The sequence below is a fragment of the Cheilinus undulatus genome, linkage group 2, assembly GCF_018320785.1.
Source record: "Cheilinus undulatus linkage group 2, ASM1832078v1, whole genome shotgun sequence".
Taxonomy (NCBI): domain Eukaryota; kingdom Metazoa; phylum Chordata; class Actinopteri; order Labriformes; family Labridae; genus Cheilinus; species Cheilinus undulatus.
In genome coordinates, this window is record NC_054866.1 from 6243076 (window position 1) to 6269038 (window position 25963).

Here is a 25963-nt window from a genome sequence, read left to right on the forward strand (position 1 = left end):
GTAAAAAAAAGAATCTATTTAAACTAAACAGGGTTTACATTTTTTAACATGATGTATTCTTAAAAGCGATAAATAAAATACGTATTTGAAGTTAAAAAATAATCTTCATTTATCATAGCTCAAACTTACAAATGAGCATTTTTCTTCAACTCCATGAGCCCCCAATGAGCCTGGGCCAATGAAAACCTTTCCCATATTTCCTTGTCTTGTAAATGTGTTTGCCAGGGACTGACCTTTGTCAAGCCTTGCACGCTTCAGTTACTGTTTCTAGATTAGACAAACAGTCTTGTTGCCAGGATCCTTCCCATTTAAATCATTAAAAATCCCAGGTGATGAGGTTAACTGATCATAAATTGATCGTTTTGTTTGATAAGCTTGTCCTCAGTAAAGGAATAAAAACAAGGACACCATCCCTATAAAAAGTATTCATCGCCTTGAACGTTATGCCTTTTAATGATTTTATAAATCAATCATGGTCAATATAAAATGACTTTTTTGACAAAAAAACCCTCTTTACTGTCAAAGTGAAAACAGATTTCTACCAAGTAAAAACCTTTAAACCATGCTGAAGGAAGGAAATTAACGTCACAATTTCACCACTACACACAGAGAAGACTTGGCCCAGCTGTCTCACTAAAGTGATGATCTAAGCTGGGAGTATTGAATCCCTCTGTTAATCAGAACTGGTGTTCTGCGTAGACGTGAGGCTCCCTTTTGTCCGGTGGCGTGGGGGCCTTCCTGGTTCTCCGTGACATCCAAATGGTAAAGATTCCTCGGATCATGAAGACAACGGCGATGAGCAAGAAGTAGGTGGAGTATATGGTGAACTGTAAGACAAGGACACAAATTCAAACTCATTTACAGTAAAATGTAGTAAATGTCATAAAGGCATTTATCTGATTGGTCAGCTCACCTGAGGAATGATGCTCAGACTCATCCCTCTGCTGTCGACCACAATGGATGTGATTACTGTCTGGAGAGCCGACGCTCCGAAGTTGTTCACTCCAAAGACGAGTGCGTACCTCTCCATGGACAGGTCAGTTGCGATCTGGTACCTACAAGATGTTCAGTTACTTTTGCTGCTTTTCTTGCCAATCAGGTTAAAACCCTTGTGAAAATGAAATGCTCTTACATGGCGATGGTTATCAGCAGCATGTACAGGCACTTGAAAATGACGTAACAGACGTAGCAGACCCAGATGTTTCCGATGAAGGTCATGAGAAAGAGTGCTGCCGCTCCAAGTCCGGAGAAACCGCCCAGAGCGAGCTCCCCCCACTGCTCCCATCTCACTTCGACGAAGCCGATACCGTAGGCCGTGGCTGCACCTGAAAGACGGTGAAAGTATTCACCTCCTTGGATGTTCAATTATGGTTGATGTAATCTGGGTTTGTCACCAAAAAAACTTCTTTAATGAGAAAGTGAAAACAGATTTCCTCAAGTAAAGTCAGTTACATAATATTATTTTATATAAAATAAGTGACTGTATAAATATTTCCCCCTTCAAGTCAGTATTTAGTAGAGTCACCTTCTGCTGCCATCACAGCACTGAGTCTTTGTGAATAGGCCTCAATCAGGGTCAAACATCTGGACACTGAAATTTTACTCAGTGAGTTGCTCAGAGTGTTCTTTTGTCTCATGGTGTAATGGTAGCAAGGAATACTGATAAACCAGTGACTGAACCCTCCAGACACAGGTGTCTTTGTACTCCAATAACTTGAGACACGTTCACTGCATTCAGGTAATCAGGATTTCACTAACTATGAGACTACTAGCACCAATTCGCTGGACCTTTCTTGAATTAGGTCAGTCACTTTGGGGGGGGGGGTGCATAGGGCACTAGATTATAGTAATGTTTATCCCATAAATCTTGTTAAATATGATGTATCTCACTCAGCAGGGTTGACGTAGCCTCCACGCCGCCATTGTAGATGCTGAAGTTCTGAGATGGCTGCACATGCTCCCACAACACCTGCAAGGGTCATTGAACAATCATTCATCAGGTCATGTGACCATGTGATCGGTCACTCCATTATCACGAAGTATGTTATCGCTGTTCCCTCTGTTACTGACCTGGACATAGTTGACGGTCTGGTTGTAGCCGCAGGTGGCCATCGCCCACCACAGTGACCAGTAGAGCAGCTGTCTGGACGAATAGCACAAACGAAAGTCGGTCCACAGCCGGAAGAGGACCTTGGTGCAGCTTTCAGCCCCAGCTGACTCAGCAGTCTCCTCACGCCCCTCTGAATTTGGCGTTCCTTCCTCTCCTACATCTTGCTGGTCAACTTTTGATTCCTGTACCTCCTGTTTTGAATCTCCAGTCCCCTCCCCATCGGTACCTTCTGTCACTGCCGTCTTTCTGTGGTGAAAGAACATGCTCTGCTGCGGCATCGGCAGGAGGCAAGTAAACACGAAGGCGATGGCGCTGAGGACCAGAGTGAACACCACTATGTTGTTGTAGGACATGAGGTCAAAGCTGACAAGCACCTGACCCAGAACAGAGCCCACCGTGTACCCGAGGAGCTGGACACTGCGACAGTAAGATGTGGCCTTTCTATACCTCTTCAGATCCAACATGCTGGAAAAAAAAAAAAAAGTTCAAAATATCACATCTTCTCCAAAAACCCTCAGGATCATTAGGGTGACCTTTAAGTCAGTGGTTCTCAACTGGTCCATACTTTGGACCGCCTGCCATCTTGTAAATGGAAGGTAGGTAGGTAGGCAGGCAGGCAGGAAGGTAAGTAGGCAGGTAGATAGTAAGACTGGTAGATAGGTTGGCAGGTAGGTAGAAAGGTAGGTTGGTAAGTAGGTCTGCAGGCAGAATGGGAAGTGGGCTGACAGGTAGGTAGGTGGGCAGGCAGGCAGATAGGCAAGTAGGCAGGCAGGTAGGGAGGTAAAAAGTTGGTAGGTAGACAGACAGTAAGGTAGGTAACTAGGTAGATAGAAAGGAAAATAGGTTGGTTGGTGGGCAGGCAGGTGAGTCAGTAGCTAGTTAGCTAGGCAGGCAGGAAGGTAGGTAGGCAGGCAGGTAGGTAGGCAGGTTAGAGGGTATGTAGGTAGCTTGATAAGTAGGTAGGGAGGCAGGTATGTGGGCAGACAGGTAAGTAGGTATGCCAGTACGTAGGCATGTAGGTAGGTAGATAGGCATGCAGGCAAGAAAATGGCAAGGCAGTTAGGCAGGCAGAGAGGCACAAAGTTAGGTAGGTAGGTATGCAGGGCAGTAGATAGGTAGGATGGTCGGGAAAGGAGGGAGGCATACAGGTGAGTAGATGGGTAGCTTGGTTGGCAGGCCAGAAGGTTACCAGGCAGGTAGGTAGGCATACTTTGGATCACCTGCCATCTCGCCTGTAGGTCAGTAGACCAGCAGATAGGAAGGTAGGTTAGTAGTTAGGTGGGCAGGAAGGTCAGGGGGTAGGTAGGTAGGAATGAAGGCAGGCAGGTAGGTTGGTAGGCTGGAAGGTAGGTAGACAGACAAGTAAGCAGGTAGGTCAGTAGACAGGCAGATAGTAAGGTAGGTTGGTAGGTAGGTGGGTAGACCGAAAGGTACGTAGGCAGGAAAATGCATTTAAATGACATGGAACTTGTAAAAACAACAGGAGAAATATTAAAGTGAAAATATGGCACATATTCATGGATTCTAGCCTGATTAGTATGCCCTTTACTTTGCCTGTTTAGGCTTATACTGTGCATGTGTACCAATGCATGCTGATGAGTGATGTACAAGCAGACGTTGCTTGAAGATACATTGTCTGCCAACTTTGAGAGGAGGTACATTCAAAATTAACATGGGTCTATGAAAGTGGGAGGTCTAATCAAAATGTAAATATTCACAAGTCTGAGTATAAATGTAACCATTATTTTTGTTTGTCACAGACACATAAATTAAAAAGCTCATTACATTAGGCTGTTACAAAGGTTGTTTTTAATATACAGAAGCATGGCTTCCATACAGCCTAGTCCTCATCAGTCCCCTTTATTGTCCCTGACCCCGTGAAAACGGTCCACTACCTGTAGATGTAGGAGAAATAGGCCACCTCGCTGGCAGTCACCACCCCGTAGAAGAACTGCATGGCCTGCATGGCTGGAACACTTTGTGTCCATCTAATCATTGCTGTTGTGACTAAGAGGGCGGCACATTGAAACACCACCACAGGCTTGTAACGCAGCCAATCGGTGAGCAGGAACACCGGAACCAGCAGACACAGGTAGGAGTACGTCCACACAGGGAAAATTTGGTTGTTCACCTGAGAAGGAAAAATCAAGAGACAGGGTTGTTTTAAGTGATGTAGAGGGCCCTGGCTGGGGCCAGTATGAGGCATTTCTTGATGTATCTATCATCACCGGAACACATCAATACCAACAATCTTTCCCTTATTTTGACCTCGCCAATGACCACCCATTTTTCCAAAAGTTACCAACTATGGTCTACTGTTTGGTAAAAAATGAGAAAGCGCCAACATCCCAGGCTTCACCAACATTCAGTCCTGTGCATGTCATCAAAGTTTATGTAACAATCCGTCCTCTGCCTTTGAAGATGTCATCAATGATTAAAAAACAAGCCATCCTTTGCCTTTGAAGATGATGTCATCAACAATTACAAAACAATCCATCCTCTGCCTTTGAAGATGATGACATCAATGATTATAAAACAATCTGTCCTGTGTCTTTAAAGATGATGACATCAACAATTAAAAAAAAATCCATCCGTCTTCTGTCTTTGAAGATGATATCAACAATTTTAAAACGATCCGTCTTCTGTCTTTGAAGATGATGTCATCAACAATTACAAAACAATCCATCCTCTGCCTTTGAAGATGATGTCATCAATGACTATAAAACAATCCTTCCTCTGCCTTATAAAACAATCTGTCCTCTGCCTTTGAAGATGATGTCATCAACGATGTAACAATCTGTCCTCTGCCTTTGAAGATGATGTCATCAACGATGTAACAATCCGTCCTCTGCCTTTGAAGATGATGTCTGCCTTTGAAGATGATTTCATCAATGACTATAAAACAATCCTTCCTCTGCCTTATAAAACAATCTGTCCTCTTCCTTTGAAGATGACATCAACAATTATAAAACAATCCGTCCTCTGTCTTTGAAGATGATGTCATCAATGACTATAAAACAATCCTTCCTCTGCCTTATAAAACAATCTGTCCTCTGCCTTTGAAGATGATGTCATCAACGATGAAACAATCTGTCCTCTGCCTTTGAAAATGATGTCTGCCTTTGAAGATATTGTCATCAATAATTTAAAATCAATTTATCCTCTGCCTTTGAAGATGATGTCATCAATGACTATAAAACATTCCATCCTAACCTTTTGCATGCAGGCCAGATTAGGCCTTGGCCAGTTTAAGTAATGTGGAGGCCAATTATCATTAGCTTGATGAAACAATCTGTATCTGCCTTTGAAAATGATGTCTGCCTTTGAAGATATTGTCAGTCCTCCAGTGAGACTTTCTATTATTCTGATTTTACTTTATTCACTCTTAGCCCCTTATTTGCATTCAAATACATGTTTTCCCATCAATGACTATAAAACATTCCATCCTAACCTTTTGCATGCAGGCCAGATTAGGCCCCCTTGATGCATGAGTTTAAGTAATGTGGAAACCACACCTGCCAGCAGACTAATGATAATAAAAGTAAAAAGTAAAAAGTCAAGACAGGAAATTGCTTCATGATAGAATGATAAGGAGATATTGAAGTATTATAATCCCGAGTGTTTTTTTCCACTCAGGTAATAAAGACAATGTTGAAATTAACCAGCATTGTTACTTTGTATCATTTTTATGTGGAAACAATTCTAACCAGTACAAAAAAAAAAAAAAAAGGATTCTAAGTAAGCATTAAAATCATTTAAAAAACATGATGGCTGCACAAACCAGAGCACAGCTGTTCTTTCAGGTGGACTTACATTATCATGCATTTCTCATTTTGTTTGACATTAAGTCTAAATTTCCTGTTCGTACCTCTTCTGAAGTCAGATTCTTGTCTGGCCCTGTCAGGTAGGGGATGAGGAAAGGCTCCAGAGGTTTGACGGTGCTGAAGAAGCCGTACATGCACAGCAGAGTGGTGGGATATCTCCAGCTGGCCCTCCATCTCCTCAAAGCCTCCATCTTCTTCTGCTTTGACACTGGTGTAAGGGTTCCTAGTCCTGCTGCTGTTTCCTCATGTCAAAACACCTGAAGCTGTCTAAGTGTTGAGCTCAGTTTGTCAATGAACAACCCGGTCAAAGAGCAGCAGCTGACAGTCCACCTCAAGGCCAACGCCATTCACAAATGAAGCAGGTAGCAAGATTATGTCAGGGTTATATCAGGACTTTATCAAACTTTCTGTCATAATTCTATGTTTATTGCGCCATGTGATTTTTTTCTTATTAAGCTCTGCAGAGATTTTACAGCATCATTGCACAGATCAGCAACATCAATGCAAGCTTCCATGCTTCATCTCTTTGTCATTATTATAAAGCATGTAACCCGACAATCTTATGTTGACTGTTTTTGTTGGCAACCTTTGAATTTTTTACTGCAACTTTTGGTGGAACTGGCAAAAAGTGAGGGTTCCCTGCAGCTTGCAAGTTTCACCCACTTATCCAAAAGTTACCATATATGGCAAAATGGAGGGAAAAGGCCCCAATGTTTCCAGTTTCATAAACATTTCATCCTCTGCCTTTAAACATTATGTCACCAAAATGTATGAAATACTCCATCCTCTGCCTTTGAAGATGCCAAAGGCAAAGGTGCTCCCTGGTGTAGCTCAAGTCAATCATAGCAAGTAAACAGATTATTCTTAAGCATCTCTTTTCAATTCTTAAATTCTTCCAGAGATCTACAGGACATACACAAATGTTAAATCTAAACTCCCAAGTAGCCTACAGTCCATCAGTTCTCAGAAGAGCATCAGAAGTCAAACTCACTACTTTCTAATAGTTGAACACGTATCTAGGCCAGGTGGAACTCACAATAATGAAAATAGATGCTCGCTTGTGGTGACCTATGCATTCACTATTCAGATATTTGGATTCATTGATGCCATTTTACCACACAGGATTGTGAGTTAGTAGTATCACTGCATGGATAGCCTGCCACCATCAGGAGTCAACTGTGTGCAGGTTGTTTTTTTTTTGTGTTGATGTTATGCTGTTGTTGTTGTTTATGTTGCAGGTTGTTGTTGTGTTGTAAGTATTTTCTTTTTGGACTCAAATTATCTGACAATCATCGCAAAAGATTTTAGGGTGGGGCGCAAAGCTTTGTCTGCTCTGAGGCTGCCAAAAATTTAGATTTGTAAATATTAACTAAAACCATGATAAAGCAGTTATTAAGTAGTTTATTCAAAGTTCTTTTGACAAGGAAAGCATGCGTAAGCCTTTTTAAGGGTTTCATCAGTAAAATGAAATCTATTGTGAGATATTACAAAATGTCATGTTGTACTTTTAGATCTAGTTAATCTTTTCCTCTGCTAAGATTAGAGTGAGTGGCTCCTTTTTGTATACAGTGATGACAGCTAAGGTTAACGTTAGTGAGACCACTCTTTGTTACAGGGAAGTGTCGTAATTCACAGGGCTCCTCCTCACTAGGAAGTGTAGGAGAATCCTCCCCTGAAGATAAAAAGACACACTTAACGAGGGTCAGGAGCTCTCTGCTCTGAGAGCTCACTGGGACACACAGATGGGTGATATCTGTGACATTTTATAAACTTTATATGTAATCCTTAATAAACTTTGGGTCAATGACCATTTAAGCCGAACTGATGCTCTTTTTGTCCTTCTGCCAATCAAAGAACAGCACAAAATTCTAACACTATGTTGATTTTTGACATCAGTGTGTCACTTTTTCTTCTCTCTTGGGTCCGGGGGGGGGGGGGCTCTGCTATGTGGGGGTTGCAAGGAAAAATGGTTGGGAAACACTGTATTAAGCCATGATGAGGTCTACTTTAGACTACGGGTGTGTTGTTGTATTTGGCTCAGCCTCTAAATCTGTGTTTGCTAAACTGGACTGGCTTAAGGCCAAAGCTCTTTGAATTGAGAAGAGCTTTCAGAGCAACTCCTCTGACAGCCCTGCTTGTTGAAATAATAAGAATAAGGAGAGATAAGCTCATGCTCCAATACTGGATTAAACTGTTTAATGTGACCCAACAGCAAAATGTCTTTTAGAAGACTGTTGGGAAATAATAGGAAACAAGAGGAAGTCTCTGAGTGTGTCGTTCCTAGAGAAGCCACATGAGGGGGTCAACGTGCCAGTGAGTACCTCTATATTCATTTATTTATTAATGCATTTATTTATTATTGTTGTCCATGACAGCTCCTGTTTGCTGATTTTTAATGTTTGTATGGTCTGGGTAGACTGCCAAACTAAATTACCTTTTGGGATGAATAAAGTTGAGCTGATATAATTAACATGAATATAAAGAAAAAGAATTAAAATGGCTGCTCTCTGTATTAGAAGCCAATATTGTCAAGTGTGATCAGAATTAAATCCTTGCAGCTTTGATGTCACTTAAGGCACATCTGTCTCTCTTTTTTTAACTCATACACTGTAAAATTGAGCAAGTTCAACATTGGGGCAGTCCTCCAACAGCAGGCGATGACGTAGCATCCTTCAAAAACGACCATTCCAGGATTCTTCCTTGGCTTTGAGTAACGATGGGAATCAACCGGAACTGGTTCCATCATGTGCATTTAATCTTAACAATCTTGTCATTGCTTTTTTTACATGTGCCTTGAAAAACAGTCTCTTGAGAGGTAGTCAGTGAAGTGAGCAAGAACAGAGAGGTCAGGGAAGTAAACATGGCTGACGGTCACAAGAACAGACTAAAGCCATCAAAAACATGCTTCAATTCATGTGCCACGCCTGTCAAACAGGAATTTCATACAAAGCATGCATCTTTCTGTACAAGACTTGTATTTATTTTCACTCATCCAGAGATCTAGGGTGCAGGAACTAGTTTTATATGTAGTTTAAGGTCTTATCTCAATGACACCTTCCTCTGAAATCCTACAGTGTAAGATTGTAAGGTGCAATTCACCCAGAAAGCACTCTTTCAGAGTCCAAATTATCATCCTTGTCATATAAATGAAGGTTACCACAGTCAGGACTTCACTAACTCAGCTGGTAGCTTCACCCAGGGTGCAAACATGTCTGCTGCTCAAAGGCATTCTGGGAAAACGCTGCAAATTAAGGGATGATTGTTAAAAATTTTAGGAGTCTGAGGGAACTACTGTCCCAGTGTGGCACACTGCTGTAAATCTTGAGCTTTATTCTTTTACAGTATTTAATACCATGTACATCAGTGTAATTGTTTTAACAGAGCTGCGTATTCACTGATGTATTTAGGCATTTGTGAGTGTGTATTTATGTCTGTGAGAGAAAGAAAAGGTGCCTCAGTAGTCTTATTTTCCTCTGTCTGGGACATGCACAAGTGTGTGCATATCAGAGAATGTGCAGTCATGTCTTTGTTATTTTAACACTGATGGCACAGCAGCTAAAAACACACTAAAAGGAAGTGGGAGGCTTTAAAGCCACCAGAAACAAGATCCTGATCTGGGGAACGTGAGTGTTTGAATGTTTTACTCCTCACAGGCAGAAGGAACGATCTCTTGGTAATCAAAATCTGACTCCTCCAGCATTTCAAAGACTTGAATGGTGAGACAGTTCAGAAACGCTCAGCAGACATCACCTCCTCCCCGGACTCCTGCTCCCTGGTTTGGGGATCCTCAGGGCCACATCGACTCCTCCAGGCCGTGTAGGTCCCCCGGACCAGAAAGAGCAGTGAGATGGCAGCGTAGTAGCTGCCATAGATGATGAACTGTGGAGAAAACCTTCAGTCATCCTCACTGATAATGAATAGATCATATTAACTAAAAAATAAAACAAACCTGTGTGACGATATCCAATCCCAGCGCAGCTTCATCGACGACCACGCCGGTCAAGATAGTCTGCAGGGACAGCGCCACGAACGTGTTGATCCCAAAGGTCAGAGCGTAGCACTCCATGGAGAGGTTTGAAGCTATCTGGAAACTGAAACACAATTAAAACAGACATCAATGATAGCAATGCAAACTTATTGCAAAGGAATCTACAACCTCAATTCCGAAAAAGTTGGGGCGCTCTGTAATGAGTAAATAAAAACAGCAGTAAATGATTGTGTCATTAACTCATATTTTATCACAAGAAAACATAAACAACATATTAGATGTTGAAGCTGAGACACTTTACCATTTCATGAAAAATATTAGTTTAGTTTATTAAATTCATACAAGAGGAAGGGGGAGACTGTGAGAATGAGGAAGTTTATAACTTTAAGGTCTTCACAAACTGGGTCTATTATTTTTGTCACACACTCAAACCTTCATTACACAGTCTGTTGCATCTTATTTATATTCACTGAGAAAATTCATAGAACGTGACAAATTGTTTCGTACTGCTAGCCTGTGGCTCAGTCACTCAGAGCCGTTTCTTGCTATATGCAGAATATGCAAATGCAAAGGGCCCCACAAGTCAATAGGGAGCCCCAGCCTATTCTGAGAAGAATTAAAATTACCCGTCTTTAAAGACCCTGTTAAGTGAAAATAAATCTGTATTTAGGTTTGTCGTTTAAAAAGTCACTATGTTGTGAACCCCTAAATCAAATTTCTGTCAGATAAAACATCTCCAAGTTTATGAAATGAAGCTTCAAAATCATGAAAAATGAGGCAATAAAATCTGCTCCAGGATGATGTGGGCGTGTCTGTTGAATGAGCTGAAGCCACGCCCACTCAGGAGAAATACCATCCTCTCAAACTTAAATAAAGTTATAATCTGAATTGAAGAAAGCACTCAGGCTACACTCATTCTCTTCACCTTTTGTTGACCTTAGAAGAAGAGACAAAGTCCGTTTTCTGGCTCAAATCTGTTATGATACTTTAAATGATCCATGGACCGCTGTGGCTGATAGATTTGGCAAATTTACCTCACAATGAACAGAGAAACAGCATTTAACTGACTGTTAACTTTCAATACAGGCAGTGACATCAGCTAACAACAGACTGGACTGAGATGAACTGCTCTGTAACTTATCTTGTAGTGTTAGAGGGGCGGGGTCATTCTCTACTGTGGGCTTGTGACATCATGAGTCCACATATTGGCCCCGCCCAGATTAAACCAAGCCAGGAAAGAGGTGAAAAATGTCACGGTCTAAATCCAGAATTCAGTCACATGTGGATCTCAGTGTTTTCACATGTTTACAGCAACCATATTCTAACATATCTAGTGTGTTAAGACACAAATTATGGATTTCACTTTACAGGGTCTTTAACCCTTATATCAGTGACACTCAACCAATGGCTCTCCAGCTGCATGTGCCTCTTTAGTGACCAGTTGCAGCTATCTTAGGGCTTACTTGAACAAACACTCCTAAAAGCCTTGAGGTAAACATTGTCATTGGTAAAGATTAATTGTAGGTCACATCAATAAATCTGCTACACACACAAAGAAGACAGGCTTTCTCTACCAAATTTGAACTTTTATGGTTTTTTAAAATCTGTATATTATCACCGTCGGGTGCACGCAGCAGTGGAGCGACGTAGGGGCGTGCAAGAGAAGAGAGCAGAGGAAGCCCGCTGGGGGTGTGTCTCTTTGTTGAGCTCATTCATTGAGCTGTGCTGTCTTGTGTTCAAATGGAAGCTTCCTATGCCCTCGTTTCAACTTTTTGTCCACTAACTTCCTGCCAATGCGCTCTCACACCCATATCTTATGACGATTATGCCCAGGGCCTTTTCTAGCTTTGTGGGGGCCCTATGCAAGATGCTGTTTGGGGGTCCCCTAGTTTGCTAAACTAATGGAGGTAGTCCTAATCCATTAGACTATTTATGAACACGCCACAATCTGTTAGACTTCACAAGTAAAACAGGCCACAGTCTTGATAACCCCTCACATTAAATTGTTTATGGTCTGAACCTATATCTTTTTCTGTGGATGGTGCTAACAATCGTTTATAGAAGATTACACATCAGTTTGTGATATTCTGCTTCATTTGAATAAAACAAATTACTACATCAAAAACTTAACTCAGCGGTAGAAATGGAGGCAGGACTGTTCGAATCAGCAAACTGTATTCTCACAATAAATACTCCTAAAAAAAAAAAGTACCAATGGAGACTGCAGCTTACTCAGAGTTGACAATAATCCACTGTCACAATAGTCCACAATAATCAAATAATCAATTCATGAAACAGTAGCACACTCCTAATCAGAGGTCTATTAAATACACACGAAACTTAATAAATTGATCATAACTAATCCCAAAGTGATGTTAATTGGCAAATCTGAGAAAGAATGTCCACTGGACCCTGATAGTAGACATCTGCACAACAAAAATGCAGCTTATTTTGTTCTCATGTTCTACATTTATTTTTTAAGCATAAAAGGCTGGTACTCAACCTTACTCTACCAAACAGCCACATTGTCAAAAATATTTTAGTGAGATCCACAATCCAAACTGGGGATGTGAGGTAGATTATAGGTCAGTTAATCCACAGCTGAAATGAAATTAAAAAATAATTGGTAGGTAATTGTGATGTTAAGTGGGATACAACAGGCTTCATCAAAATGTCATATATTGTCAGAAGAAATCATATGTCACTGATAATGACCATATATTTTTTTTATTTGATTTGATCTTTATCTCAAACATAAAAACAATCAACAGAAATACAACAATTCATTGCTTAATGAAAATCATATCACCTGTCATACCAGACATAAAGGACAACAAAAAAGAAAAAAAGAGCTCCAGCTTATTTTTATTTGCTGACTTAGGGCCAAAACCTTCTGTCTCAATTTTTTTTAATGATTTTAATTTGTTTTTATAAATCAGTGCTACTGGTCACCCTTTACATCTCTCACTGGGTTTTAACCTATTGAAAAGCAATAAAATATATCAAAAGATGTGTTTTTTATTCCCTGAAAAGTGGTGATTTTGAAGCATTTGGCCCAAAACCAGCATTATGTGAGTTCCACTTGACCTAAGGATTTTTTAAGATATTATAATGTGCTGAGTTTGAGCTATGAGGTGCTTTTCTAAAGGCTGATGAATAATGGTTGGCTTTTTGGATATTTTTTTAACTCACACTGGGGCCTTTACTGTAGTTCTGTGGCTTTATTAACATAAAAGACATGCTTTCTATTTTTTCCCACTCATTATTAATGCTTTAGCAAAAGGGGGAGGGGCCTCATATTCATCTTAGCCCTGGGTCTGCAAATGACTAAAACCAGCCCTGCCTCACACCTGCAGCTCAGCCACATCGTTGTGCCTCATTCTGTACCTTTGTTCTTATATTTCTGCTCATTTGATGGTATTTATCATCAGTGGTACATTAAAAATCAAATGAAACACCTATGTCTAGACAACTTTTACTTGATATTACGTTATCTCTACATGTGATCACTGTGTGTTATCCTCAATGATGATGACTAAATTCTATTGCCCCATGCTGATTTTCTCTTTATCATTCCTATTTTAAATTTTGAATTAGGCCTTGTCCTTAACTGCTCTGTATAGTCCCAATTTTTCTCATTTCTATGGCCTCATGCAGATGTTCTCTGTATCGTTTCTAATGTAAATTTTGAATTTCACTGCCCCCTGCTAATCCTCTCTGTGTTGTTCCCATTGTATAGTTTACATCCTGCGGCCCTGTGCTGATCTTTTCTGTACCGTTCCATTTTTTAAACTTTATATTCTGTTGTTTCATTCTGATTTTCTCTGTATCATTCCAATTTTAAATCTTGAAGGCAGGGATCCTCTCTCCAGCCTGTTTTACTTTTGTTTCGTTCCAATTGCGTGGCCTACATTCGGGAGCAGCTCCTGATTGGCCTGTTCTACTTTAGCCTTAGCCACACACAGTGGGGCAAAAAATCGCAATGTCTGGTTTTTGGGTTCTACTTGAAAACTCACTCTCTGATTGGTCGCCAACATCTGGCTGTGGATGTTCACGCCCACTTATACCGGCAAATGGGAATGAGCATCATTCTGCCTCTGGACGCTGCTCTGGACGCTATCTCCCGTCAAGACGTTCTTACGGTGGTTCGATTTTGAGGTCGTTTGAGATCGAGGTAAGTGCTATCAAAGGTGTCAAAGCGTAATCTGTATGGAGATTAAATGCATGTACGTGTGTTTTTCTATCAGGGCTTTTTAGTATAGTTTGTTGTTTGCAATCACATAAAAGACACTTCATCCTGCTGTATAAAAGGAATTCATTTGTGTGTGTGGATTAAAACAGTCATCTGTTTGTTGGCATAGCCATGTCTGATAAAAAAAGGTAATTTAGTCTGAATCATAGAGTTTCAATATAACAATATTCTGATGATCTGATTAATATTGATGTATTTCTTCTCTCCCTGCAGAATGGATTACAGGCCAGCACTGAGGAAGCTCCCCCTGTCCTTGGAGCTCATCCTCACCCCTTCATCCGAGGCATCACGGGTAGACCAGGCCTACCGGGCCCAGGGCTTACTCGTGATCCTGGTGAATTCAGCCAGATGGGTGAGCGAAGAGGTGAGGGGATGCGTGATCCAGGCTGGAGGTGACCCCGGGAGCCTTGATCTGTTGCTCTCTGCCAGTGAGCTCCAGTTTGGCCAGTACTGAGGTCAGACATTTAAGTGGCTCCTAAGCCATGACGTGGGTTATGCCTGCAACGTTCCTTCCTCACACATAAAAGAACGCGAAGGCGGCGACACTTCAATCGCCCCTTGCCCTGAACAAAGATGCCCTCGCCGCATGTTCCTGGAGGTGAGGGCAGTCTTCCGGGAGCAGCAGATGCTTGAGGGTGCTCTGTCTGTGAGGGGCATGGACGACACTCTGGTGGAGTTCGGCGTGTACGCCGGCAGGACATGTTGAGCCCTCTATGAGGAGAACACCCCGGAGACAAGGAGGTGAGAATTGCTGGCAGAGATGTGTGTACTGGGGAGAGGGAATGTGTTTTGGTGACATGTGCCCCAACACTGTGTTCTGTTTACTTATCTTTTTCATGTGTGCAGCTACCTGCAGTGGCTGAGGAGCCAGACAGCCAGGGAGGGCTCCAGGGTCCACAGGCTGCAGGTCTACATCATGGGCAGGGACAAGGAGCCTGTCCAGCAGCCAGCTCCTCATCCCCTGCCTCGGCCTTGTGAACACAGCTATAGAATAAGATGCTTCCAAATTACAGTCACAAATTTGTAATGCCACATGATGTGATAATGTCTCTCCTGTGCAAACCTATGTGCAGCACCTGAGGAGATCTCTGATGAGCTCCTCCTGGAGGCTGCTGCACAGGTTGATGGTTGTGTTTTCATTTTAATAGCCTTATTGTGTGCACATATCAGCTTTAACACAGTAAAGAGTGGTAGTGTTTGTTTCTACAGCTGCTGGAGTAGCTCCGGGCCCAGGACCAGTGCTGGGACCAGCGCTAGCTCCTGGACCAGGACCAGCACTGGTCCTGGGCCAGCTGGAGACTCAGGCGAGCCTGCACCCCCCACCCTGAGTGTTGGTGCACAGGTAAATAGATCTAAAGTGAATTATTTTACTCATATAAAGCTCCTGATTTTCATCTTCATAGATGTTGAGGTGATAATGATGATTCTGTTTCACAAGCTGTCATTACCATCACATTTACTGTTATTAGTCTTTATCTTTGGTGTTTTTCTTATTTGTGCAGCTTCTCCCCAAGGAGTGGAGGAAGCTGCTCCCTGAGCAGGACCACGATTGGCTGGGGCGTGCCCTCTTCAGGAGAGCCGAGGGGGCACGCCGTGCTCACCAGCCAACTGTGGCTGTGGTTGCACCCCCCAGAGGTAAGGCCCCTCTACACCCAGCCGCCATCCTCGCCTCACGCCTTCTTCCTCAGCCGGTTCTTCCTGTGGGCCCCTTACAGGATGTGGGCATACAGTCTTGTGTGTCCCAACTGTAAGCACAGGTTGACCGGCACCAGTCTGTACAAGACCGTGAGGAGGGTACTTGACAGGGACTCCTGGTACTTTATGGGCACGGAGTACCTGGAGTGCCACCCCTGTCAGAAAAAAGTATGCGGCGTGGGGGCAGGACATCGTGGTACAGCTGGTCCTGAGGCACCAGTTGAAGTTTCCAGCCATCCTCACGTACAGGGAAGTGGACAAATGGCAGCCTTGTGCTTTCTGTTCTTCATTTGTGAGCCTGTGTATGACAGCAGTGGCCGATGCTCTTTCTCGGCTTTCTCCACAGGCTGTCGTGTGACAGGAGGGTCATCACCGAAATGAGCCAGCGGACGCTGGGTAACAGCGCTGCTTGTCTTCAAACCACCCTCCTGGAGCACCACACCAAGGAGTGGATGAGCCGTGCCCTGGACTTCACTGGTGTCCTTGTCCAGCTGGGGGTGCGGCGGGAGGAGGTGACGGTCCCCCCCATGCACCCTGTCCCCAGCACAGACTGGCTTTTGTCTATCTACGCTCGATGGGTGCTGGGGCACGGAGATGAGACCAAGGCCGGGATAGCATCTGTGTTTGGGGACACCCTGAAGATCGATTCCACCAAGAAGTCAAGTATTTTCATTAAACACGGGAGAGAAATGTCTGTGTGCATCATGTGATATTCTCTGATCATTTTACTGTGGGTCTCTCTCTCTTGGATCTTGGATGGCTAAAAGGACAAAGCAGTGATTTGTTTTAACCCTCCTCTCCTCCCTCCATGTCTTTTGCAGGATGTGATGGTGGATACCATCACGCCGCCCGTCTGGCTCTGGTGGAGCTGCGTCACAACACCTTTGTGACACAGCCTCAGATGAGGGAGATAGTCGCCCTGTGGCAAAAACTGTCCGACAGGGACAAGGTGGCTATCTCCTGCCCGCCTCGCCACCAGGACCGCTTAGCAAAGGGCCACTTTAAAGCTGGCCCCTCCAAGCACCAGAGCACCCCAGGGGTTGACAGCATCACTTGGTACATGTTTTTATTTTCCTCTGTTCTCAAGAGTGTGCCCTGTTTAGATTTTTTTTTTTTTTTTTTTAGTTGCTGTTGTTACCACAAATCCAGGTTAACTTCACAAACTACAGATTGAAATGGGCATTTTTATCACAGGTAAAATACATGTTTCTCACTCTCTCCATCTCTCTCTCTCTGCAGGTCCTTCATGGGAGCTGGATCTGGTGTGTCAAAGTCTCCAAGCTGCAGCAGGATAGTGGAGGCTGTCTTCTTGGAGCTGTGCCGCATCCACTATGACGGCCGTACCATCGCCAGGGTGCGTGTGAACCGCTGGGCGGCTGTCAGGAGGGATTATGCCATTATCAGAGATAATGTGGATAACCACCCTGGCCTCCTGGCAGCTGCGCCCATCCAGTTGTGCGAGGTGAACCAGAGGACCCTCCTGCAGTGGTAAGACTTGTGTCTCCAAGCCTTTCACGCTGGGATTGATAGATTGATCGACTGAGTGGTTGATAACAAAAGATGCTGGTTGCAACTCATGTGCTTGAATGTGTTTCTACAAGGCACAACAAGCGGAGCAAGGCTGAGATGGTGCAGATGGTGACCATGGTGGTGCCAGGACCCAGCGCACAGGAGACCACGGAGGAGGAGATGCCCACTGCTCGTGGTCTCCTGTCACATCCAGCACAGCCTGACCAGCCCATGGTTCTCGACCTGCCACAGGACGCCAATGATCAGGCTGTGACCCACTCGGGCCCCTGGCACCGGAGCTCCATGCTGTCCTGGTGGCTTAGGCCCACGTCGCCCCTGCAGCTTCCATCTCAGCTACCAGCCCTGCAGCCTCGCCTCCTGGAACCCCACAGCCCTCCACCTCCACAGCAGATTTGGCCTTGCTGCCCTGGACCACCGCTTGGCAGAGGAAGCAGAGGGAGGAGGAGCGTCGAGCTGGGTGCTCTCCTCTCGCTGGCATGGAAGAGTTTTACCCACTTCACTGTGGCCAGCCAAAGACCAAGGCGTTCGGCCACAGCCACTACAAAGGGGAGCACTTCTATGCCAAGGCAGAGGGACGCTCCATGGAAGGATGGCTGGCAGAACGGAGGAGGGGAGAACAATCTCCGGTCAGTGACCCCGCCCCATGTTTAACTCTGTGCTCTTAATGCCAGTGTTTTATCATAGCTCTAAATGTGTGACTCTTTCATTCTAACTCATTTGTCCATCTTCTTATTTCTGTCTGCAGCCTCTAGCTGCACAGCAGCATCTGCCAGCCCTGCTTGGCCCTGCCTCTGCCCATCCGCCCGCGCGCACACCCACCGCTGCCCCTGTCTCCTTTAGTGTGGAGTTGTTTGCAGAGGGGAAAGGGAGAAGAGTTGCTGAGGGCGGGAACTGATTGGATCAGGGAGGCCTGCTTTGACCTGACTGGTCAAAATTGGGTTTGAACTGATTGGTCGAAGGTGCAGGTAAAGAGTGTGTGTCGAGCTCTGAGGCCTTTTTTTCTACACACAGAAGCAAGAGAAGCAGGAGAACCAAACCTTTTTACTGCCTGTGAAAGTAAGTGCATGACTGAGTTGAGGCGGCACGTGCCGTGGGGGTGGGTCTACCCTCAGTCGGTCACATGATCCACGTAGACATGCCCTCACTGCCCTGACGTCACGTGCCCAGATGTGCCCTGTAGCTAAGCGCTTCTGAGGTGCTAAAGACGGTCAGGAGGGAGTGTTTCAACAACTGATGGTCGGGTGAGTAGGTTTTGCAGCGGTATTTGTTTGTGCATGGTGTATTCTTGCAAGATGACTGAAGTGAAGTGAGCATCTTGTGTGTGTGACTGACTCTGCACACACCCCTCATAAGTTATGGCCACTAGTTAACCACACTGCGTGCTGAGGGGAAAAAGTATGTCAGGCTTCTTTTTGTTTCTGTTTCTTTTGTCATGGGCAAAGTGCATTGGTCATACAGACTCACACTGCACTAAAGGTGAGAAACTACAGGTGAATACAGTTACGTGTATTTAAAAATCTGTCATCAAAATCGCCTCATTGATATCCAAGTAACGCACTACTTAATTAAAATGTGCTCATTTGCATACATTTGTCAAGGCATTACAGGTGAATAGGATAAAAAATGAACTAAAACAGATCATCGAACTTCCCCAGTTAATTAGGCAACAAGACAGCATTTTACCCTGAAATGTTTAAATATGAAGAGAAGCTTGTTTGGGGAATCCGGGGGAAATCTACAATTACATGTAGAGCTGTGGCTGGCAGAGAGGAGGGCCAGAATGGGGCAGGAGGAGGAGGACAAAGAAGCAGCTCTGGTTTTGTTTGACCTTTATAAATATAAATAGTTTAAATATTTCCCTTTTTTGTGGGGTTTTTTTTGTTTGTATTTTTGATGTTATTTAATCTGTATTTATACTGCCCCTTCAGACTGTCTATAAATAAAAAAAATTACAATTAAACTTCATTTGTGCTATATACACTATTCCTCTCAGACTGCTTCTCTGACACATGCTCTGCTTTGAAGAAACACAGACTCTATAATCAATAATTACCCCAAAATGTTATAATCTGTATTTGTGAAAATTAAGGGTTAAAGAAAACTGCTCCAGGATCTCTTCTTTAGAATCAAGTACTGTTTTACACATGGATAAATTTTTTTTTATATATATAACAATTTGACTTCTCAAGAATATAGGCCTCCATATTTTATGACAATGTGCATTAAAATCAGATTTTACTAAATCCCCTTTAATAAGTTAATGAGACTCATATGAGACTGACTTTGTGATAAGCCAGCAGGACTATTTGGGCATTAAACATTTTAAATATAGTTGATGTCTTTACATTGGCAGGTTTAAAGTACTATTGGAGCAAACACCTTTTAACCATAACGCTGGAAAAGTTACATTTTCTACTCAGCCAATTACTCCTTAAAACTCAGACTTTTTAATCACATCAGTGTATGAATCCAGTCTAAAGACTGGACTAAAGATGAAAGGTGACCCCGGTAGCCCTAATCTGTTGCTCTGTGCACAGTCACCCCTTGCCCTGAACGAGGACGTCCTCGGCGTCTACGCCCAGCTGTTCCGGGGGGTGAGGGCAGCTCTCCGGGAACGTTGGATACGTGAGGGTGCTCTGTCTGTAAGTATGGCCCCTTCATGGCACAGCTGAGCTTTGCCATCTACAAGTGGGGCTGAGGGGATGTAGATCTCCAGCAGGCCAGGCAGGTCAAGGAGGGGAGGGACACACCAGTGACACTGACATCCAGTGCAAGGGCTCATCACTGCTGTCCTGTTTATTCACATTTTAAACTTGAGAATTACAAGTTTCGTACTTGAAATTTAACAAATGATTTTCTTTTCTAGAGCCTTTGTAAATACTGGCCACCATGTGGCGAAGGCAAGAGGTCTGTGTCACTGAGGGCTCCGAGCTGCAACAATACCCGTATTGAAAAATTATTCTGGCACCGTGACACAATCTTAATACCTCTGACTGTACAAATCTGCCAGTCAGACGAAAGGTTGTCGAGGACCCAAAAGCAGACTCAAACACAGAAAATAAGTTGCCATACATTTGTAAAATAAATTAACTCAAATACTACACATGCAGGAAACTGAGAGACTGAATAAAATACTTATTATATTCACAGATCTCGAAAAATAACTGGCTGAGAATTTCAGAGAGAAAAAAGATGTTTCAGCTGCTAGCCCTCTAACCAAAGCAACCTCTATTAGAGATCTGAATCAGGTGTGCTGCAACAAACCAGGGGTCCCATTTATCAAAGTTGCGTACGCACAAAACGAGGCTTGAAGTTGGCATACGCCACTTCCCACGTCTGATCTACAACCATCAGACCTGACAGTGAAATATAAGCAAACTCTGACCTATGAGTAGGAATGTTTTTGAAGCAGTTTCATTTTTTTTTTTTTTTTTTACAAATTCCTAGATTGCGATATTTTACATTATAACATGAAAATGTGTTAATATCTTTAATAAACCTGTCATGGATTTCATGATCAGTCTCACTTTCATTCACTCTGAGCGTTGGAGGTCAAACCTTATCATCTGATCTAGTAGATTCTAAACACTAGGGTGTGTAAAACAAAACGTACCGTAGCAGCAGTCATTGATTTAAACCGTTATTCTTGTTATAACAGTGATTTGTTTAAATAGATTTTAGTGTGAACCAGGACAAACAGAAACAGTGGTGTCTACTCCACACTCAGCCACCTTTGCCTGCCATCACTGAACTCATTTTTTATTTCTTGCATATTTTTAATTATAATTGAGTAAATTAAACCTGGATCTCACACAATCATAACATATTCTCATTATCTGTCAGATTTCATGCTGAACTCACCAGAATTTATGAACAAATACAAACCCATTGTACACTGACCAAAACGTTGCTTATCAGTATCTGCAGGGATCAATAAAAATTCTCTACAATAATATCCTATAGTGGGAGACATCTGATGTTAAATAGAGACATCAGCATGTCCTGTAAACAAATAAAACCTGCAGTGAAACTCTGCGTAATGGTGAAGCGTGGATTTTTAGCACTGTAATAGTGTCGTGTGAATGCATCAGTGACATGTCTGTACCTCTTCATTCACTTCTGTTTAAATGTCAGAAAATTTATTTTCTTCGACTTCATCCCTGTTGCTGTTGTGGTTCACTGCCAGAAGCTTAAAGGTTAAAAAGGAGGCAGATCAATGTTCACTCACTTCCAGGTGGATTGGGATCTATAAAGAATTATGTGAAGATGTGTGTCCACAACATTTCATAAATCAGTGTTTTTGGTTGCCAGTGATGTTGGATTTTTGAATCACGTGCAATTCTAGTATGGATTCTTCACTCTGTATTTTAAATGAAACCCTGTTTTACAAATGAGACTTCAGGTGATTGCAGGCAGGAGTGCTGGCTGCTAATGAAGTCAGGCTGGGACTGTGATACAGTCAAATCCCACTGTAAACCAACAGATTCATCCTAATGAGCACTTTACATTGCTACAGAAAAACAGCTTTGCAAATGGTTGCATAATTGTTTTTTTTTTTTACTTTTAATGCAGAGATTTGAGATTGAAACAGTGAGGTGCTTTGGTGCTGAGGAACAGCTGTTATTTAGGTATGCCACAAGATAACCTTTTTTTCTGGGAATGAAACGATAAAGCTTCTAATCTTGTTTGGCACAGCTGGATAGAAAGCCCCCAGTGTTTCATGATACTTCATCTGCCCATCACTGCTTCAGAGAGAACAGAGACGTTCTGGAAGCTTCATGCTGGCAGCCTTCTAACCTAAGTAGCCTCATCATTAGAGATCTTCATCAGGTGTGCTGCAAGAAACCAGGTGATTGCAGGCAGGTGTGCTGACTAACAGGGACATCAGGCTGAGACTGACAGTCACATAAATACCTCTGAAATTTGCTGATCACTAATATTCAGATTTTTTTTTAAGTTGCCAGTCACTTTAATCAGTTTGACTGTACAAAGTTGCGAGTTGCATAACACCCCAGCAGTGCCACAGACTGACTGGCTCCACGACACGTCACGGAGATGCAGTAATTTTTGTAAAAGAAGCTTCACCTAAATACTGTTTGCATAAATGAGCACAATTTTCCTTAAGGTCAAAATCTATGTATAATAAATTATTCTTTTGGATTTTTAAAAAAATGTTTGAGGTGTAAGCCTTATACATCAACATTAAAACAAGAGGTTTTGAAATACTTCACTGTTTCCTGTCAACCTACTAAAATAATAAAAATACTTGTAAAGTAAAAGACATGTAAAGACAGGTAAAAAGTGTGTGTATACGGGGGTTCAAGAGTGAAGTTGCTATGAGGGAGTGGTGAAACGGCCCATTCACAGCAGCCTTCATTTAGAAACTAGGGGTGTAACAGTTCAGAGGTCCCAGTTTCTCTCTTACCTTAGTTTTGGGGTCATGGCTCAGTTCAATAAAAACTAAAAAGGAAGCTCAAATCACAGATTTATAATTTCTTAGATGTTTTGAGGACCTCTAAGAACAATATAACCTTTTTTCAGAAGGCTAAAATATGTGACCTTTAAGTTCTATTCGATAAGCGTAGTCTGTAATGTATTCAGATTTACAGACGTTTCTGAAGGAAAACATGAAGGCGCTGCATGGCTGCAGCAATGAAAATGCACTCTTCTTCTTACCATTAACCAAAGTTTCCCATAGATAACATGCTCTTCAGTGTTTTTTTTTCTCCCTCTATAATTCACCTTTTTTTAGATCTGTATCAAGCTGTCCATGGCTAATAAACAAGTGAAATATCTGTAACTCTTTATTTAGCAGCTTATCAGACGAGAGAAATAGTCGAACATCCCCATATCAATGTATGAGAAACACGTCTAATGTTAAATATGAACCACAACAGTTTTACACAGGTGATGCTGTTAATATCCTGCACTCTGGACATGTTACATATAAAACAACTCTCTTCGATTAAATTCACATGTTCAAAATCACAATTTGTGTATGCATGGAAATTATGGCTAGATAATCCTGATAGCAAATCAGGAATTTGCACAGAGGAGCTATAGGAGACAGAGCAGAAGCACTGTGGGTATGAAGAGAGCAGCGATGTGTCCACGTGTTTTGGACAGCAGTTTAAATAATTTAACTAAAAGGTGTTTTTACACATAAGCTGAAATTAACTGACAGAAGGCTTATTTAAAACCTATGTGCCAAAACTTTGTTAAACATGTTCTTCACAGCCTTTATTATTTTTTTATTTAGAAAGATGCAGAAGGACTGTATTAAAAAAAAAAAAAAACCTTATCACCACCATAAAATACAGAGATGCCCATTTGCATTAGATAACTATTACGCATGGACCTCTGTGTGTGCTGGAATATAATTGGCAATTTGACTTGGATTAACAGACGTGGTCAGTTTGTACAGGATTAAAAACACAGACATCCTGCATGATTACTACACTGAGGTGAGAAGCTTTATAGAGATACTGATGTCCTTTTCCAGCAGGACTTGGCAACAGCCCACGCTGCCAAAAGTACCATAAACTGTTTAAATGACCATGATATTACTGTGCTTGATCTGCCAGCAAACTTGCTGGACCTGAACCCCATAGAGCATTTATCATCAGCTGATGGCCTGGGGGCCACATCAGGCCCCTCATATCTTATGAGCTCATTCTTGATAAAAACTGCCGCTTTTGGGTGTTTTGGGAAAGCAACTTTCCTGACTGGGTTTTTCATTTATCACTACACAGCATATACAACATGACAGCCACCAAAGTATTTAGCTAAAATATATTAGTCCCCTTCTTGTGGCTGACTGGGATATAGGGACTGATCTCACTGTTGGAGCCTAAAATTGAATATATTTGAAAGAAAGAAGAAATACATATGGTTAACCCCCCCAAGAATACAGTTTTTTATAACAAAGGTCCCACAGGGGAAACTAACAAAAAAACGGCATGAACAAACCAAAAATGGGTCTTGTATTCCTAAAAGATGGCAGGGGATTATGTCTCCACACTGCCACCCACTAAGTCTATCAAAATGATAGACGAACTGAAAATATGACCCATAAACAAAAGTAGGTGGGAGTCATTGGAGTTAAGGGAAGGTGAAATAACAATAGTCTGGATTTTTTTCCCCTCACACAAACAAAAGGCACTCAAATTCTTGTTTTCTATATTCAACCACAAAGAGAGCCAACTGATGGTGTTGCCTCTCACACTCATAACCCAAACTGAACAGGCCTGTCCCCTATATAGCCTCCCAGCCCTGCTGATCACCAACAGCTCTCAGCTGGGAGCAGACACCTCAGGTGCACCAAGTTTCCCTAAACGAGCAGGGTGAATTTTCACTGAGTTGTTGTGGGGAGAAAAAAATCATCCAGATTCTCAAAAATCTAAGCATTCATAACAGCAAAAATGTGTTAATTGGACCATTTCAAAAATGTCTTTAGTTTAATTGGAAGTTTGCCCCCAAAGTTTAGGAAAAAGCTGGTCCTTGTACAAATGTAGTTGATGACCCCTGCTGTAGAGAATCTCAGGTGTATATTCAAGAGGAAGATGAGAGACACCAGACCCAAAAATTCAGACCAGTAGAACATACTTTTCAGAAGTATTTCTGCATTAAAAACGCTTTTTATTGGTATTTTGTAATATTCTGATTTTTTGAGATCGCAAATTTTGGGTTTTAATTAACTGTAATCCATAATCATCAAAATAAAAGAAATAAAGACTACCTATTTATTGCTCGGTACTAAATCCATATAATACGCATTTCACTTCTTGTATTAAACTACTGAAATAAATGAACTTTTCCACGATATTCTAATTTATGGAGACACACCTGTACACTAAGGTGTGTAGAAAAAACGTACAGACCAAAAAATAAAGGAAAACACAGAGTGAAACAAGTTCATAAACTTACAAATATCACAAAGATGCAAAATGCACCATCTCAAAGTTGTAATTCTATACGCTAGAGTGAAAATTATTCTTCCCAAGAAGGCCAGACACTGAAACGTGTTGAAGTCAATGGTTTCATCATGCTCTAATTTATGAGCACTCCAGTTTAATAAGGACTTTCTTGATATTTTTCTGGATTTGTTCATGCCTTTCACTAAAGAGCTCTGTCTTTTTTTTACCAGTACTATAAGTTTAAAGACGCTCTCCAGTCCCTTTTTTCCTTAGATCATGTGTGTTAAGACTTGCTTGTGTTTCAGAACTAAAGGGTGGTTCAGATTTAAGAGGGGAGGGATGTTATGTAGTGCCTGTTGTATGTTATTGCATCTTGTTGCCAACAGAGGGCACCAGAGTAACGTGCACGCAGTGAACAACCTAGAGCGTGCCTGAGGAGATGAAGCTGTTAACCCCCATGAGAGCCATGTTGTAACCTGCAGAGATGTTGCCTGCATTAAAAGCAGCTCAGCTGAAGATGAAGATATCACAGGAACAATTCAGAGAGCATCAGCACAAATGGAGGGGAAATGGCCCCAACATCCCCAGCTTCACAAACATTCTGTCTTCTACCTCTCTAAATATTCCAGCCTTACCTTTTGCATGCAG

General features: G+C 42.3%; 2 protein-coding genes across 2 annotated transcripts in view; both read right to left on the reverse strand.

Moving 5' to 3' along the window:
• Positions 1-442: 442 nt before the first annotated feature.
• On the reverse strand, positions 443-6125 carry slc19a3a (solute carrier family 19 member 3a). The gene is made up of 7 exons (XM_041811665.1): positions 5979-6125; positions 4006-4241; positions 2071-2575; positions 1891-1969; positions 1133-1325; positions 914-1055; positions 443-827 (listed from the first exon to the last, which is right to left on the reverse strand). Exons 1-7 carry the CDS (start codon positions 6123-6125, stop codon positions 678-680), a joined length of 1452 nt encoding a protein of 483 aa, XP_041667599.1. The 3' UTR covers positions 443-677.
• A 2851-nt stretch (positions 6126-8976) lies between these two features.
• The window catches only part of slc19a3b (solute carrier family 19 member 3b), a 28243-nt gene continuing 11256 nt past the window's right edge, over positions 8977-25963 (reverse strand). The window contains exons 7-8 of the mRNA XM_041806194.1: positions 9884-10025; positions 8977-9813 (exon numbers count right to left, since the gene is read on the reverse strand). Of these exons, the coding sequence (XP_041662128.1) occupies positions 9661-9813; positions 9884-10025 (295 nt within the window). The 3' untranslated portion in view covers positions 8977-9660. The remainder of the gene's footprint in view (positions 9814-9883; positions 10026-25963) is intronic.

What these genes read in the sequence shown, in the direction of transcription:
- slc19a3a (XM_041811665.1), bottom strand. Translation starts at nt 6,125, where the DNA reads ATGGAGGCTTTGAGGAGATGGAGGGCCAGCTGGAGATATCCCACCACT. An exon ending in TATTTCTCCTACATCTACAG is followed by an intron (nt 2,576 to 4,005) that starts GTAGTGGACCGT and finishes TTTTTTTTCCAG; the next exon opens with CATGTTGGATCTGAAGAGGT. An exon ending in CTGCTGATAACCATCGCCAT is followed by an intron (nt 1,056 to 1,132) that starts GTAAGAGCATTT and finishes AACATCTTGTAG; the next exon opens with GTACCAGATCGCAACTGACC.